The sequence below is a fragment of the Carcharodon carcharias genome, chromosome 23 (genome assembly GCF_017639515.1).
Source record: "Carcharodon carcharias isolate sCarCar2 chromosome 23, sCarCar2.pri, whole genome shotgun sequence".
Lineage (NCBI taxonomy): Eukaryota > Metazoa > Chordata > Chondrichthyes > Lamniformes > Lamnidae > Carcharodon > Carcharodon carcharias.
The window spans coordinates 21,865,213-21,884,118 of record NC_054489.1 but is presented as its reverse complement, the minus strand read 5'-3'; the positions used below and the strand labels follow the sequence as shown (position 1 = coordinate 21,884,118).

The window sequence follows — 18,906 nt, the reverse complement described above, 5'->3', positions numbered from 1 at the left end:
AAGTTCCAAATATTTTCCATATAGACTCCATTTTTATACCAGCTCTTGACTGAGTGGCAAAATTATGGGTTCACCAACAAGTCTGTCTAATTTTTTTATTTGTTCATGGGATGTGGGTGTTGTTGACTAGACCAGCCTTTATTGCCCTTGTTTAGAGGACTTTTAACAGTCAACCTGAGGGTCTGGAGTCACATGTAGACCAGACCAAACCAAGTAAGGATGGCAAATTTCCTTTCCCTAAAGAACCAGATTTTTTTTAGCGAACTGGATTTTTACAACAATGGTTTCGTGGTCATCTTTAAACCTTCAATTCCAGATTTTTATTGAATTTAAATTTCACCATAGGCCATGGTGGGATTTGAACCCGAATACTCTGGAATACCAGTCCAGTGACAATACCATTATGTCACCACCTCCTCCCTAATGCCTCTGCCTCTACAGAAAATGGATCTCAATGTACGGTAATCACAAAACCAATAAGATTAAAACTTCAACAGTCCACTGTTAAGCTTCCTTCTTGGCTTTCGCTTTTTTAATTTTCTTCTTCAGGTTGATGATGTCCGTGTACAAATTGCGTTGAAGAACTCCCGATGCACAAATAACGCCCCCATTGATGGCTCCCATAAACCCACAGGAAAATATGTCCTGACCTGGAATGATGTGGGCAAGAGGCAGGGGAAATTATTACACAATAGTATAGACAGGAATGACCTTTTCTCATTTCTATATTTACACTCTCTTTCACTTCTGTTTTCTCTACAATGCAAACAAGTTTTGGTGTTTAATGAAACAGTCTTGTGATGGAGTAATTTGATAATGTAGCAGGTCAAGCTTTTTACTTTGAGCATCAGTATTTGTAAAAGTGCATTTCTCAGCAGATGCTGAATCATTTGGCCCTTAGGTTGGTTTTTCTTTAGACTTTCACAAGCTTTGGGCTTTATTGGTATTTATTACCTTTAATTAAGTGGTTTGCTAAGTCAATCAAGAGGGCGGTTAAATGTCACCCATATTGCTGCTGGTCTGAAGTCATATATAGGCCAGACCTGGTAAGGATGGCAGATTTCTTTCACTAAAGGATACAAGTGAACCAGATTGTACTTTTTTCCCCACAACAATCCAACACCTACATGGTTACCATTAGGAATATATACTTTTTAATTCCATATTTTTGTTTATTAACTGAATTTAAATGCTCTGCTGCATGATGAGATTTAAACTCATGTCTCAGATCATTAGGATAGTAATATAACCACAATACAACAGTTTCCTATGATTCCACCTAATAGTAGCTTCGGACTGTATATTAGAATTGCTTCTTCAAGCTAATTTGTAATCTAAATTCAGTGGCCTTTTTAGTTGGACAAGGATTTCTAACATGATAACAACATATTGCAGTTCAAAACAGTTTATGTTAAAATGATTTCATCAGTATGAAGCGTATTAGACTTCGCCTCGTTGCCATATTTGTGTAATTAATAAGGCTTAAGGTATCAAAATAGTGATGAAAAGTCTTAATTTCTATGTATCATTGGAATGTTGTTAAGATAGTCTTTCAGTTGGCATCTCTTTAAGTGCCAAAATATTGTAATGTAGCTTTAAGAAAGAACATATGGAGTTATAGCTAGGAGACATTTTAAATATTTGGGTTCCAGTGAGTCTAGCATTAGCAGTAAACAGAAGTTGCAATACTGATTGGGAAAAAAATGGTCTAAAGATGGGTCTCTGATGAAAAAGGTAGAAGTTAAGGTTAGATTGTTGTGGGGTAGCCAAGAGCACTCTTCCCATTGGTCAAGAATTGTAAATATTGGGGACAAGCTAAAGTTAGATTGTTGTGGGAAAGCAGGAGCACTCTTCCCATTGGTCAAGAATTGCAAATATGTAATTAGAAATTGTTAATTGTGTTGACATGTGTGCACATACTGGATGTTGCAAAAGCTGCCTGCAAAAAAGGGTATAAAAGAAGAAAAACATCACTGGGGTTTTTGCACTTGCCAGGGGATAGCATTCATCCCAGGACACTTGCTGGGGGCATTTGTCGGGATAGAAAGTTAGGGTTTAACGGTAGAGCACTTGCTATGAAGTTAGCACTTGTGTGGACATTGCCAGTTGATGGGTAATTGCCATAGGTTTGGCTAAGAACCTAGAGGTGACTAAAGTAATTGTCACAAGTTGGAGATTGCCATAAGAATTCAGATCAGTATTAGAATCCAGTATAAGGGCCAAAGGTAATTGCTTTAAGTGAAAGTGAGTAGCCTTTGTTAGAAAACTGTCTCCATCAGAGAGGGGAGGGGTGGGGAAGAGACGATCCACTAGAGTTGAAGCCTTAAAGCTGCAAGGGATCAATATTTATGTTAGAGTTAATTTGACTAAGTTAAAATCCAAAAGGATGTCATGAGTCAAGAGACTAGGTTCAAGGAATCAAGAAGAGAAAGCCCCAGAGGTCCCAGGGTCCATGGAAAGACAGAACGACACGAGTGGAACTTGTGTATTGTGCCATGCCTAGGTTAGTGGAATGTTAAACATTAATCTTTGTTGTGTAATAAACCTTGTTAGTTTTTATTCTAAATTAGTGATGTCCTTTTTGCCAATAAGGCTACTGGCAAGAATTTTCTTACTCTGGGATTTAGTATAGAGTCCAAATCTCTACATGTGCTTCACCATTTGCCTAAAATAACACTATTGACCCCAGTTCCTTGATTGATCTGCAAATCATAAAGATCTTTAAATTATGCTTTGAGATAAATGAGTGTTGCTTAGCTAAAAAGGAGGGGGGAGGGGTTTGGAAATTTTGATTATTATTTAATCAATTATTATTAATCTTTAATTATTTGTATCCAATATAGTCCACAGTATAATTTCAAGGCCATAGTGATTTCTCTAACATATTCAATTTAACATAATTCATTATCTCAAATTCAATGATAAATTGGGCAAATTCCAAATCCTGCTAAAATGACATTAAACTAGTTACTGGTTCAACCAATGTCTTATTTTTTTCATTACATTACAACTCCTTAGCTTACTACCTTCCCATTTAGCTATGAGCAAAGGTGTGCTTTTGGTTCCCTTGCACTTCTTTCTGATTGATGTTATACTTTCTTCTTTTAAGATCATTGTTTACTTTAATTGCTGCCCACTTAAATGCTCATCACTCCTGTCAGAAGTCATCACTTTTCACTTTGGACCAATTGCTTCCAGCCACTGGCCCCTCCAGCAGTCAAATGTCTCAGTAAATTATCCTATTTCTGACAATTTAATGCGGTAGTTGAGGGCAAGCAATATTTTTAATTAAAAAAGAAACTTCCAGCCTCTGCTTTGGATTTTAAATAATTTTTATTGCTTGACTTAGGGGGTAACATACCTGTTAAGTAAAGGTTCTTGACTGGTGTTTTTGCTCTAAAGGAGGCAATAACTTCTGGTGCAAAACGTGACACATCATGATTGAGACCATACATTTCTCCACATGAAGCAGCTATGTAGAACTGATTTGTAAGAGGAGACCCAACCCTAATGTATTCGATCTGGAGAGCATTCAGACACAAACAAGTCAAGTTAGCCAAAAGAAAGTGAATGTAGGAATGATTTTTGCGCTATTCACAAGCAATTGTAAACTCACAAGAAGCACTCAAGCCAGAGAAATCTCTGATTGTAATGCAGACTTCAATCTATAATGTAACTTTTGATTCTCACAGCTTAATAATGAACAAGACGCTACATAAGATATTTGATTACATTCCTGATGAAAGGCAAACATACCTTGTCTTTGAGTTGTGGAAAATACTCGGTAACTTGGTCTATCAATCTTTTGGCAATATCCATTTTTAAATTTTCATAGTCATCTCCTCTCTTTTTCACACGTTGGTCCTTCCATTCTTCAAACCACTCAAAGCGTGCTAATGTCACAATTACCATACTAGATTTCCCTAAAGAATAAGAATTTAAATTACCATCCCTTCAAATACAAATCTCACAGTAGTAAAATAAATGGGTTCTTTTGAACAGGTTTTCTCATTTTTAAAATAAATTGTCATGAGTGACGATCTTGTTTATGCTATGCTCTTGAACACTTGAGGACATACGTGTCATTGCCTTGGGTTAAGCCCAAAATTTTTCACTGGGTTGGAAAAGTTACTTATAATTTTCCAAAGTTGTGTTCATGGTAATTCTCTGTTAGAATGGGAAATTTGGCATTTATTTTAAAATAGCAAGGAATATAGCCTTTGGTTCTAAATTTCTCCCTATTATCCTTTTATTTCCCCCGGAAGTATTGACTCTGTCTGGGGTAACCTGTCTCCAAGGTTGTCATTCACTCCCTGGATAGCTTGTCCAAGTGGTTACTCTTCATGGGTAATCTTCAATAAGGTGGCAGCACAACTGAACCAATCCTGTTCTGACCCAAAGTACTTAAGTGCATACTTTACAATATGGACTCATGGATGGCAATCAGGAGCAAGACGCCGGCTGATTTCTCCCTCCCTAGGTCAGGGACATCCAGAGGTCAGTTATGGCACTCCTAATGCCCGACTGAGATTAAGTAATTTAGCACAAAAGGACACTGAACCTAAGATCTTCTGGCCTATTTTGGCTCGATTGATTTTACTAACTGAGCAATTAAGGAGGTGAAAAAAAATTAAAGTGAAATATTGGTTTTAAATATTAGATACATGTCTGCTGCTGTTTACCTGCATATCTGTCATTCCAGGATGGATCCTTAGCTGATGGAAAGGAGACAAACATTAGAGGACACCCTTCAATGGCATCTTCTTTGCTGAGTGTCAAGTACTTATTGAACCTTAAATGATGACAAGAAAGTGTTAGAAAGCAAAACAACTAAAATGTGCCCTATAAAGCAACTCAGGAGAGAGGAATTATGGATAGCGTGTTCAAAGAGGTGGTCACACCACAGCTTAGGAGCATGGAGGCAGAAAGGGAATGGGTGACTGCCAGGCAGTCTGAGAGAACCAGACAGGTATTGCAGGAGTCCCATGGGGTCCCACTCGCTGATTGCTTTTCCATTTTGGATACTGGTGAGGGAATTAGTTCCTTGGAGGATTGAAGTCAGAGCCAAGTTTGTGGCACTGTGGGCAGCTCAGCTGCACAGGAGGGGAGGAAAAAGTAAGGAAAGGCAGTCATGATAGGGGATTCATTAGTTAGGAGAACCGACAAGCATTTCTGTGGCCGTAGGTGTGACTTCAGGTTGGTATGTTGCCTCCCTGGTGCCAGGATTAAGGATGTCACAGAGTGGGTGCAAGGACATTCTTCGGGAGGAGGGTGCATAGCCAGAGGTCGTGGTCCACATTGGTACCAATGACTTGGTAGGAAAGGGGTTGAGGTCCTGAAAGCATATTTCTGGGAGCTGGGAAGGAGATTGAAAAATAGGACCTTTAAAGCGATAATCTCATGATTACCCCCAGTTCCAAATGCTAGTGAGCATAGAAATAGGAGAATTGAATGATTGAACACATGGATGGAAAGCTGGTGTAGGAGGTAGGGCATTAGATTTCTGAGGTGTTGGGACTGATTCTAGGGAAGGTAGGATCTGTGCAAGCTGGACAGTTTACACCTGAACAGGACTGGGACAAATATCCTTATGGGGAGGTTTGCTAGTGCTGTTGGGGAGGGTTTAAACTAGATTGGCAGGGGGATGGGAACCTGAGGGCAGATTCAGATAGGACAAATTCAGAGCAGGGAACAGAGAGAGAAAATTACCGAATGACTCAAAGATTGAAGGAGCAAAGGTTAAAAAGTGTACAGGACAGGAATTTGGCAGCGTTAAAAGATATATATGTAAATGCAAGGAATATAGCAAATAAAGCCAATGTGCTGAGGGCAGAGATAGACACATGGCAACATGATATCCTTGCTCTAACGGAAACCTGGCTTAAAGAGGGGCCAAAAATGGCAGTTCAAAATCCCTAGATATAGATTTTCAGGCAGGATAGGCAGGGGGATAAAAAAGTTGGGGTTTAGCCTTATTGGTGAAGGAATTAATCACAGCTGTGAGGAGAGATGATATACTAAACGAACCATCAAATGAGGCCATTTGGGTTGAGCTCAGAAATAAAAATGGGGCAGCCACACTGCTAGGATTGTACTAGAGGCTCCCAAGTAGTGAGAGGAAGATAGAATAGCAAATATGCAGGCAAATTTCTGAGTGCAAAAACAATAGGGCAATAATAGTTGGGGACTTCAACTATCCTAATATCAACAAGGGTACCAATAGTGTTAAAGGAATAGAGGGCACAAATTTCTTGAACTGCACTCAAGAAAACTTTTTTAGCCAGCACGTAACAAGCCCAGTAAGAGGGAGTGCAATTCTAGATTTTGTCTTAGGAAATGAAGCAGGACAAGTGGATGAAGTAGCAGTGGGTGACCATTTTGAAGATAGTGATCATAATACAGTTAGATTTAGCATCCTTATGGAAAAGGACAAGGGTAGAACAGGAGTAAGCGTTGTAAATTGGGGGAAGACAAATTTTACAAAGCTGAGAAGTGATCTGGCGAAAGTGAACTAGATACAGTTATTTGGTGGAAAATCAGCAACAAATCAGTGGCAGGCATTAAAAAGCGAGATTCTATGAGCACAGTGCAGACATGTCCCTTCAAAGAAAAAGGGGCAGTACTGCCAAGTCTGGTCATCCAGAAGCATTCAGGATAAGGTAAAGCAGAAAAAGGAAGCTTAGGGCAGTCATAAAATACTTAATACTGTAGAAAGCCAAGAGGAGTATAGAAAATACACGGGTGAAGTTAAAAAGGAAATTAGGGAAGCAAAGAGAGGAAATGAAAAAAATATTGGCAGGCAAAATCAAGGACAACCCAAAGATGTTTTATCAGTACATTAAGAGGATAACTAAGGAAATGGTAGGGCCTAGCAGAGATGTACAAGGTAACTTATGCGTGGATACAGAAGGTGTGGACAGGGTTCTTCATAAGTACATTGTCCCTGTCTTCACAAAGTAAAGGGATGATGCAGACATTCTAGTTAATGAGGAGGAGTGTGAAATATTAGCTACAAAAGCATAATGAGAGAGGACTGGAGGGATTGATATCCTTGAAGTTGGATAAATCACCAGGGCCAATTGGCTTGTGTACCAGGCTGTTAAAGAAAGCCTGGGGGGAAATACCGGATGCTCTGAGGATCATTTTCCAATCCTCACCAGATGCAGGCAAGGGACCACAGGATTGGAGATCTGCGAATGTCGTACCATTATTTAAAAAGGGTGCAAGGGATAGGCTAAATAATTATAAGCCGGTCAGCCTGACTTTGATGCAAATTATTAGAATCAATTCTGAGAGACAGGATAAACTGTCACTTAGAAAGGAATTGATTAATCAGGCATAGTCAGCATGGTTTTGTTAGGGGAAGATCATGTCTTACTAACTTAATCAAACTTTTGAGGATGTAACAAGGATTGATGAGGGTAGTGTAGTAGATGTTGTCTATGTGGATTTTAGTAACGCATTTGACAAGGTCCCACATGGCAGAAAAGTGAGGTCCTATGGGATACAGGGGAAGGTGACGAGTTGGATCCAAAATTGGCTCAGTGACAGGAAACAAAGAGTAATGGTCGGTGGACATTTTTGCGTATGGAAAGCGGTTTCCAGTGGCCTTTCTTAGGGCTCAGTGTTGTACATGTTAATGATTTAGACTTAAATGTGGGAGGTATGATTGGGAAATTTGCAGATGACACAAAAATCGGCCATGTAGTTGATTGTGAAGAGGATTGCTGTCGACTCCAGAAAGATATCAATGGTTTGGCTGAGTGAGTGGAGAAGTGGCAAATGGAATTCAATCCAGAGAAGTGTGAGGTAATATATTTGGGGAGGGAAAACCAGGATAGGGAATACACAATAAACGAGAGGATATCGAGAGGGGCAGAGGAAATGAGAGACCTTGGAGTGCCTGTCCACAGGTCCCTGAATGTGGCAGGACAGGTGAATAAGATGGAGAAGAAAGCATATTGAATGTTTTCCTTTATTGGATAATACATAGAATACAAAAGCAGCAATGTAATGCTGGAACTGTATAAAATGCTGGCTAGGCCACAGCTGGAATTTTGTGTACAGTTCTGGTCACCACATTATGGAAAGGACATAATTGCTCTGGTGGGAATACTGAGGAGATTTACAAGAATGTTGCCAGAGCTGGAAAATTGCAGCTACGAGGAAAGATTGTATAGGCTAGGGTTGTTTTTCTTAGAACGGAGGAGGCTGAGCGGTGACTTAATTGAGGTGTACAAAAATTGAGGGGCCTAGACAAAGTAGAAAGGAAAGACTTGTTTCCCCCAGCAGGAAGGTCAATTACCAGGGGGCACAGATTTAAGGTGATTGGTAGAAGGATTAAAGGGGACATGAGGAAAAACTTCTTCACCCAGAGGCTGGTGGGTGTTTGGAATTCACTATCTGGTTTGGTGGTGGAGGCAGAAACCCTCAACTCATTTAAAAGGTACCTGGATCTGCACCTGAAGTGCTGTAACCTGCAAGACCGGTGCTGGAAAATGGAAATAAAATGGGCAGTTAGTTTTTTATTTTTTGGCCGGTGCAAACACAATGGGCTGAATGGCCTCTTTCTGTGCCATAATTTTTCTATGGTTCTATGAATTTGTAATTTCAATATATAAAAGCAAGGTCTTTATTATTTTCTTATTTCCATTTACCAAATCATCAGGTCATTTCAAAGCATATTAAACCAATTTGAGTTTGAACAAGCTTCTAGCTTCTTTTAATGGGTTTTTCTTAGGGGAGAAGGAAGAAAATGAAAAATTAGGGACCTAGGAACAAGAGTAACCCATTCAGCCCCTCAAACCCGTGCCATCCCTCAATGAGATCACGGCTGATCTGCACATTACAGAATCTTAATGGCACAGGTGAAGGCCATTTGGCCCATCGCATTAGCACCGGCTCTCCAAATGAGCATTACGATCTAGTGCCATTGCACTGCCTTTTCCCCATACACCCTGCACATTGTTTCTATCCAAATAATCATCTTGAATGCCTCGATTGCACCTGCCTCCACCACACTTCCAGGAAGTGCATTCCAGACCCAAACCACTCATTGCATGAAAAAGAATTTTCTCACATTGTACTTGCTTCTTTTGCAAATCACTTTAAATCTGTGCCCTCTCATTCTTGATCCTTTTACGAGTGGGAACTGCTTCTCTCTATCTACTCTGTCCAGCCTGCTCATGATTTTGAATATCTCCAACAAACCTCCTCTTAGCCTTCTTCTCTCCAAGGAGAACAGTCCCAACCCCTCAACCTCCAATCTATCCTCATAGCTGAGGTTTCTCATCCCTGGAACCATTCTCGTAAACCTCTTCTGCGCTCTCTCCAATGTGTTCACATCCTTCCTATAATGTGGCACCCAGAATTGTATACAATGCTCCAGCTGAGGTCCAACAAGTGTCTTATATTAATTCAGCATAACCTGCTTGCTCTTGTACTCAATGCCCCTCTTAATAAAGCCCAGGATACTATATGCTTTATTACCTGCTCTCTCCACCTGTCCTGCCACCTTCAATGATCTGTGCAGATATACACCCAGGTCTTCCTGCTCCTGCCCCTGTTCAACATTTCACCCCTTATTTTATATTGTCTGTCCATGTTCTTCTTACCAAAATGCATCACCTCACACTTCTCCGCATTGAACTTTATCTGCCCACTCCACCAGCTTGTCCATGTCCTTTTAAGGTTCTACACTGTCCTCTTTGCAGTTTATAACACTCCCAAGCTTCGTATCATCCGCAAACTTTGAAAATTGTCCCCTGCACACCAAGATCTAGATCATTAATATATATCAGGAACAGCAAAGGTCCTAATACTGACCCCTGGGGAACTCCACTACAAACCTTCCTCTAGCCTGAAAAATATCCATTGACCATTACTCTCTGCTGCCTATTTTTCAGCCAATTTTGTATCCATGTTGCTACTGTCCCTTTTATTCCATGAGCAATAACTTTTCTCACAAGTCTGTTGTGTGGCACCCTATCAAATGCCTTTTGAAAGACCATGTACACCATACCAACAGCATTACCCTCATTGACCTTTTCTGTTGCCTCTTCAAAAAAATGCCAGTAAGCTAGTTAAACACGATTTCCCCTTTAGAAATCCATGCTGGCTCTTCCTTATCAACCCATATTTTCCATGTGACTACTAATTCTATCCCAAATAATTGTCCCTAGAATCTTGCCCACCACTGAAGTTAAACTGACTGGTCTGTAATTGCTGGCCTTATCCTTACAGCCTTTTTTGAACAAGGACGTAATGTTTGCAATTCTCCAGTCCTCTGGCACCTCCCCTGAGTTTATGGAAGACTGAAAGATTATGGCCAGTGCCCCTGCAATTTCTACTCTCTCTCCCTTCCTTCAATATCCTCGGATGCATCTCATCTGGTCCCGGTGCCTTGTCAACTTTAAGTACTGACAGTCTATTCAATACTTCTTCCTTCAATTTTGAACCCTTCTAGTGACAGAATTTCCTATCTGTCATCATGGTCTGGGTAGCATCTACCTTCTTGGTAAAGAAAGATGCAAAATATTCATTTAGTACCTCAGCCATGGCCTCTTTGTCCATGTGTAAATTCCCTTTTACGTTGCTAATTGGCCCTACTCCTCCTTTAATCACCCTTTTACTATTTACATGCCTATATGAGGCTTTGAGATTCCCCTTTATGTTGGCTGCCAGTCTTTTCTCATAATCCCTCATCGCTTCTCTAATAAGCTTTTTCACCTCCCCTCTGAACCTTTTGTATTCCTCTTGGTTCTCAATTATATTTTCTACTTGACACCTGTCATAAGCACAATTTTTCTTTTTTATCTTAATTTCTATCTCCATTTTCATCCAGGGGGCTCTGGGATTGTTGGCCCTACCTTTCCCTTTCGATGGAATATACCTTGACCGTGTCCAAACCAATTATTTTTTGAAGGTGTCCCATTGTTCAGCTACAGTTTTTCCTGCTAACCTTTCATTCCAGTCTATCTGGCCCAGCTCCGTTCTTGCTCTATCGCAGCTGGCTCTTGTCCAGTTAATTATTCTTACTCTGGATTGCCTATCATCCTTTTCTATCATCAGCCATGATACATCACATCAACTCCATTTACTCGCCTTTGCTTTATATCCCGATACCTTAATCTAATCACTCTCAGTTTTGAGAGCTTCAGTTCACCTAGTATCCACAGCCTTTAGGGAATAGAATTCCACATTCTAAAAGTTGAAGGTCTGAACTGCATTTGCATATTTTCTAATGGCAAGTGCTTTCACATGCCTGATTTCCCACTGCCAATATCTAAGGAAAGCAACCCCCATATGCTGACCTTCACTCCTGGCTTTCAGATGATTACAGGTTATGCTGCACTCAACTCTGTAATGCAGGGGCCAATTAGATAAACGGATAATGATTTAAGAATTGCTTACATGAGAACGGTATGTGGCAGAGGGGGCTTAAAGGACTGGGGGTGGGGTTGGGGGGAAAGAGACAAAAAAATAATTGGACAGTTTGACTGGAACCAACCGTGATACTACTGTGACAAGTAGCTTCAGTACTATCTGTGTGGAATAGAAGCTTTGCTTGAAGTTAAGATGGAAAGTTTCTAGTAACTATGTATGAAAGCATGGTGCAGAAGAGTTGCCAACTTTCCATAATTGTCCTGGAGGCTCCTGGAATTAAGGGGGTGAAACTGGTCTATGCCAGCAGTGGAATTGGCACCTAATGTTTCATCATACCTGTTTGTATTTTCCACTAGCTTGGAAAATATTCCCAGAACTTTTAATTTCAAACCCCAGTAAAAGAAATCATGAAGCTAGAAAATGAGTCTCCAAAAATGTGAACTTTAATGGAAAGAAGATCAGGCGCGAGAGAAAGTAAAATTGACTGACGATTCACTACAAACCCATTTCTCACTGCTGCCATAGACCGGTTTCACTCCCCTCAATGTTATAACCCCCTAGGGACTACTCTGAGCAAACCCAGGAGAAAAATCATTGCGGCATGAAAAGAAATTGCTACCACCTTTCCACCTCCACATTTTCTTTGAACACTTTCAGTTAATAGTCATAAAAATATTGGAGATAGGTAAAAAGAAAGGCTGTCTGATTGGGCTATCATGATGAATCCTCTAGAATATACCAAACCAGAGCTGGCAAGCCTAGGGTGGAGAAAAATGAAAAGAAGAGAGAATAAGAGCATGCATTCCAGATATCAGGAAAATAATTAAGAAACAAATCAAAAGTCATGTTGATGGATTCGTTTTCGTAATTTTTCCATGGAGTGTTGTCCATGCAAATGCACATTAATGACTTGTGCCTGTCAGTAAGCAAACACTTTTCCTGGATGTTGAACATTGAAAGTTGGGCGTTTCCTGCATTAAGGGCACATCAATTTCAGTTCCATATTCAAAATGACAACATTTTGACAACAAGGAAGCATTAGTTATAAAGAAAAGCTCATTCAAGCTTACCAAGCATGTTTAGTAAAACAGGAAGAAGCTTGAGGAAATTTTTTGTGATTGTTCATCCAAGGGTTGTAGGCATTAACTGGCAGGGTGAGCATTTATAGCCTGTCCTTAACAGCCCCCCGGTGAGCCACCATCTTGAATTGCCATAGTCTGTGCCATGTAGAGGGGCCTACGGTGTTGTTATGTAGGCAGCTCCGGGATTTTGACCAAGCAACAATGAAGGAACATGTTTCCAAATCAGGATGGTGTTTGACTTGGAGGGAACTTGCATGTGATGGTGTTTCCATGCACCTGCTGCCCTTGTTCTTCAAGGTGGGAGGTTTGGAAAGTATAAAAGCAAATAAGCAGAGATTTTAGATGAAAGAAGCCTTAATAGAGGTGGAAACAAAAATATGATTAAAACGACCAGCGATACACCTGACAATAGAGGACAGTGCAATACTTTGGAGTCCTGCAATCATGTTATTTTACAAAATTGAATGCAACCAAATAAAGGTGGGTTCTCATGCATTGGATGCTATGTTGCCAAGTTTAAAGCACTACATTGACTTACAGCTCATCAAGGTTGTTCTCTTGAAAAAACCAATAATTTGATGCTTTCAATCCCAACTCTTCCTTTGAACCATTAAGACCGACAAATACGCTGAATCCTCCTATTCCATGTTGCACCATACTCAGCTGAGCTTGGATCACTGTGGGGTCAACAGAATGATCAATAACCATGATAATAATTGAAGAAATTATTTTTGTGCTCCTGAATATCAGCATCAACATAAATAATAATTTATGGACTTCTGGAAGTTCAGTAACAGAATTTCCATGATTTTCAGACTAAGATTAATCTTGTGCATTCTGGTGCCCAGCTGAAGAATCCAACCAGTCTACATTCCTGAGATTTGTCAAATGGAGCTCTAGCTGAAGAAGGGAAATGAAAACTGAAGCTGGCCACCCAGTTGTCACCATGTGACCTTGGGAGCTTTCACTAAGAAAGAGCTTCTCTGTACATTTTTCTTCCTTCCTCTCCATTAACCATTCCATAACCCAAATTGAGCAGGCAAGCTACCTGTGCCAACATCACGCCAGCCACAATTTGCCTTCCATGTTGACAGGGCCACATTAAGCATTCTTGTGATAAAATATCTAAGGATTAAATTTTGTGAACTGTTGCAGAGGCTTTTGGAATGTCTTTGTCCATGTCTTCCTAGCCTCTTGTGAGGCTTCAAAGCACCCTCCATTCTCCCTACTCTGCCCACAGCCTTCTTTGGCTCTGTCTTCCTGCTGTTGGGATTAGGATGAAGGTCCAACAACAGTCAAATGACTAATTCACCCCTCTCCACTCTCTCAAATCTCAGTCTCTGCCTGTCATGCACTACTTAAGCATTTAGGTTTGGAATTCTATGTTCCTTTGGATAAAAGACTGAATTGGAAATTGGTTTTAAACAGAGAATTGTAAACATAAAGTTACCACCATCTCTTTTACCACAATTAGTTTGTTTTATTCAAAATAGAGATGCATGCTCTGCTACATTTGCACCATACAAGTGCCAGGCAATAACCACCTTCAACAAGAGAGAATCTAACCATCACTCCTAGTCATTCAATGGCATTACCATTGCTGAATCCCCCACTATCAACATACTGGGGGCTACCATTGACCAGAAACTGAACTGGACCAGCCATATAAATACTGTGGCTACAAGGTCATGTTAGAGACTAGGAATCCTGCAGCAAGTAGCTCACCTCCCGACTCCCCAAAGCCTGTCCACCATCTACAAGACACAAGTTAGGAGTGTGATGGAATACTCTCCATTTGCCTGGATGAGTGTAGCTTCAACAACACTTAAGATGATCAACACAGTTCAGGAAAAAGCATCTTGCTTGATTGGCACTCCATCCACAAACATTCTCTCCCCACATCCTGCACTGCAGGAATTCACCAAGGTTCCTTCGACAGCACTTTCCAAAGGCACGACCACTACTACCTAGAAGAAGGGTAGCAAGTGCAATGGAACACCATCACCTGGAAGTCCCCCTCCAAGCCACTCACCATTCCTTCACTGTCACTGGATCAAAATCCTGGAACTCCCTCCCTAACAGCACTGTGGGTGTACCTACACCACATGGACTGCAGCAGTTCAAGAGGGCAGCTTACCACCACCTTCTCAAGGGCAATTAGGGGTGGGCAATAAATATTGGCCTTGCCAGGATGCCCATATCCCATGAATGAGTAAAAAAAACACTACATTGCTTTCCTTCTGATATGCTCCTTCAGCTAGCCAGGATAGCAGTGTCCTTCTGATTGAATAATGGTAATGATGGTGGGATTTTACATTTGCAAATCGGGACTTCTGCTGTTCTGCGTATGTGTAAAATCTGGCATGGTGATGTCGGGTTGTGCACCTGCCAGTTTCTCATAACACGGTAGGTGGGTAGGTGCCGAAATCAGCAGCCTGCCCGTCATTTTAAAATAAATTATTAATGGGCAATTGAGCTTGTCAACGAACCAATTGACCCGAACATTTCTCTGCCCGTGCCACAATGCAGTTAGTGCGGGCAAGCGGCGAGAATGGGGAGTCTGCTTTTTCACCAAATGCGGTGAAGGGGGTGGGGGGGGTGGGGTACATTATTTATGGGATGCTCTGTGCATATCAGCCCCTAAGATGAGATCCCTGTCCCCACCCCAACAACTGTTGTGCCTCCCTGCATGGCCTCCAAAACCCTCCCAGCCCAAAAGTCCCAGGCTTACCAGAGAACAGCATTCCACTGCTCTCTTCATCTTGTGCTTTCACCCCCAGGAGTGCCCACTATTGAGTTCCAGCACTGTTAGGACTGCTAGAGGGGTGGAAGTCCCCCTCACTGCTTCTATAAGGCAGCCGCAGGGTGTTATTGCTGCAGGGTGGCCTTACTTAAAGTCCGTTAGTTTGTGACAAACTTATCTAAACACCCCCCACCCCATTCACCCCCTGTAAAATCCAGCCTGTTTAATTAGCCCTGGCCCGGTTGGCAGTTTGGCCACCTCTCTCTCAAATGGAAAACTTCACTTCAAAGCTGTATGTTGCTGAATGGCCTGACTGGAGGTACATAGTTACTCAAATAATTGATGGATGTGGACATTGAATTAAAGGCTTTCCAATTCATAATGAAGTATTCAGTGTCTCCCATTATTGAACCATTATAATACATGTGTTTTGAAACCTAGTCACTTGGATTACATATTTTTAAGATAAGTACAAGGTTAATAACCATAGAATATTAATGATAACAGCAACTTATATTTCTATAGCACCCTCAACATAATCAAACTTCCCAAGGCTCTTCAGAGGAGCATTATAAAAGAAAGTATGACTCCGGGTCACAAAAAGAGATATTAGATCAGTTGACCAAAAGCTTGGTCAAAGAGTTAGGCTTTTGAGGGGTGTCTTAAAGGAGGAAAGCAAAGTAGAGAGAATGAGATGTGTAGGGAGGGCATTCTGGAGCTTAGGGTCAAGGCAACTGAAGACATGGCCACCAAAGGTGGAGCAATTAAAATCGGGGATGCATAAGAGACTAGAATTAGCAGAGTGAAATATCGCAGAGGGTTGTGGGGTCGGAGGAGGTTACAGAGATAGGGAGGGAAAAGGGATTTAAAAACATGGATGAGAATTTTAAAATCAAACCATTGTCACCCCAGGTCGGCAAGCACAGAGACGAGATTGGGCTCACTGTGAGTTAAGACACTAGCAGCAGATAGAGCTAAAAGCCAAGAAACAATCAAATCAATCCTCTCATTCACTAGCTTACTAACTGCACATATATATTCCTGTTTCAGTTGAACAGCTACTGCTGGCCCATGGAAGAGAGCAAAGGAAGGAAAATGATATGTAATAGATCACAAATATACCAAAAAGGAAAGCGTGTCGATATTTAGTTGCACAAGAGAAGACTCAAACAATAGATTCTGACGTAGACAACCATAGACAACATGCTTTAAACTGAATTATTTCTTTGTGCTCTTTAAATTCCATAGAAAACAAAATTCCAATATTCACACACCTGGTTTACTTTGCAGTTCACGAGGTAACAGTTTTTCATAGGTATTAATTATTCCAGCATCAGATATCACAATGGGAGCAAACAGGTTTATTTCTTCCTCACCCTTCCTCACAGTCACACCTAGTGAAAAAGAGGAAAAAACTTCAGTAGCAACAATTAAAGTAAATACACTTTTATTGTCACCCAATGCTTAAACCAATGAAAACACTTAACTTACCATAGGCCTGACTATCTTGATTTATTAATATACGTTGTACTGGTGCCCGCATAAGAACATCTCCTCCACTCTTCTTAATAATTGGGATTATGTGAAAGGCAATCTCACTAGCTCCACCCTTTGGGTACCATGCACCACCCTTGTAGTGCTGGATGATTAAGGCATGCATCATAAAGCTGGCATCTTTAGGCATGACTCCTGGGGAAAGAAAACATATTTCAACCAACAGGGCAGCACAAATGGAGGAAAAACAATGGACTTACTAAATTCCAATTCTAAGTAAGACCCGCGGTATCCAAAATACAAAATATTTACTCAACTGGAAATATATGTTTGACCAAAGTTTTTAAACCCAGCTGTTTCGACCAGGTTGGGCAATTGCACAAGGGACACTTATAAAGTACAAATGAGTTTTAACATCATCAGGACACTAAGCAGTGATAGAATGAATAAAATCAAAAAAGGGTAGTCATATTGCAGGTTCAGTTGTTAACAGCAAGAGAAGGATGTCAAAAGTAAACTAAAATACATGAGGACAACTTTCCTTGAATCTCTGAATAAATGGATTATCTGAAGAGGGTTCTATGAAGACAAGCTTATTCTTCAGTTTATTATATTAAAGCAGAAATTAAGCAAAATTATGCTATGCTTACAAAGGTAATTAATAATTGAGTCAGACTCAGATAATCCATAAATTCTCTGAGGTCAGATTCAGCTATCACTTATGGTATATATAGTGAATCAATTAATTTAGTGAAGTTTGAAGTGGGAGAGAGGAATTAATTTAGTTTGACTATTTCATAAATTAAGTTGAAAATCTATTCATAAATGCTGAATTTAATGCTAAAGGAGAATTCCAACAGTGTAGGCAGGATTACATTTTTATATTAAGAACATAAGAGCATAAGAAATAGAAGCAGGAGTAGGGCATTTGGTTCCTTGGGCCTGCTCTGTCATTCAGTAAGATTATGGCTGATCTCTTACCTCAACTAAACCTTCCAAAAATATACCCATAACCATTAATTATTGAAAGTTTATGTCAGGAATCCAAGGAGGGACCCACAAGTCCTAGGTATGTGTGCATGTCCAGTTGAGAATTAAACTATAAGTAGCATGAGACCTGGGCTAGCCAAATTTCTTAAAATTTTGCAGCTGCAGCATTTGAGCAACACAGCAGACACTAAAGGCCAGATTTTTGCTGTTGAGGTAAGTGGTTTGTGTCAGGAAATATCCAAACAGGGCAGACCCAGCTTGGTTTAAAGGACCCTGTTAGAGTCAATTTTTGTTCCAGGGAGGCAAGGGCAGGATTGAGTCAGGCACGTGAAGCCCAGATGCAGATCCTTGGTGGCCAAGGGTGAGGGGTGAGGGCTGAGGCGGGCTGGTTAGAAGGCCCACCTCAGTTGTCTGGGAGCTCGTCCTGCTGTTTTAGACACTGTTAGGCCCTCTAGCCCTCACTCCTCACAACACCACCCACCTCCCATGGCTACTCATGCCCTAATGCCACCTCCGTGCCAATTCATGACCCCCGTATCTCTCATATCCCAAAGCCACCTCCATGCAAACTCTTTCCTCCCACCCTATGCCACTTCCATGCCAATTTACCCCCACACATACCCCATGCATCCTCATACCCCCATGCCATCTCCAAAACCACCCACCCAGTATCCAGCATGGGCAGACCTCAGGAGCCACGTGAAGATGAAAAAACTTCTAATGATCAAATACAGCTCTCATTCATACACACTTGATAGTGAAAAAAGTTCCCTTTCAAGAAGTCCGTTCAAAGCTTGTAAAGACGCTCAATTAGTTAATCGTTTATAAAATCAAACTTCTATTCATTGGCCACATAAAAGATAGCTAATCCTTTAACAGCTTCTTTAAACCGTCAATCAAACTGTGAACTCAGAATGCCCTGTTGAAATAATTGTAGCTTTTGAAACTCAGCCACATTTTCATAATGACATTTTACTAGCCCTTGGGAAAATGCCAAAAAAGACCTCTATTAAAATTACACAACCAGTTGCTATTTTTTTTTAACCAACACCAGATGGCTTGGCAACCAAAGCAGTCCAGTGGAGGGTTTTTTAAACTCTCACTGACAACCTAAGCCTGATTTTTTCATGTTTAAAGAGCAGGGGATTTAAAAACTTCAAGGACAGAATTTTCCTGTTGGCATGCGGGGGGCAGGCCACTTAAGGCCCTTGA

General features: G+C 40.8%; 1 protein-coding gene across 1 annotated transcript in view; it reads right to left on the bottom strand.

Annotated features, from left to right (window-relative positions):
- Nucleotides 1–299: 299 nt before the first annotated feature.
- The window catches only part of LOC121269067 (all-trans-retinol 13,14-reductase-like), a 36,226-nt gene continuing 17,619 nt past the window's right edge, over nucleotides 300–18,906 (bottom strand). Inside the window, exons 5-11 of the mRNA XM_041173506.1 lie at nucleotides 16,702–16,899; nucleotides 16,485–16,604; nucleotides 13,006–13,144; nucleotides 4,683–4,792; nucleotides 3,757–3,923; nucleotides 3,362–3,521; nucleotides 300–650 (exon numbers count right to left, since the gene is read on the bottom strand). Of these exons, the coding sequence (XP_041029440.1) occupies nucleotides 505–650; nucleotides 3,362–3,521; nucleotides 3,757–3,923; nucleotides 4,683–4,792; nucleotides 13,006–13,144; nucleotides 16,485–16,604; nucleotides 16,702–16,899 (1,040 nt within the window). The 3' untranslated portion in view covers nucleotides 300–504. The remainder of the gene's footprint in view (nucleotides 651–3,361; nucleotides 3,522–3,756; nucleotides 3,924–4,682; nucleotides 4,793–13,005; nucleotides 13,145–16,484; nucleotides 16,605–16,701; nucleotides 16,900–18,906) is intronic.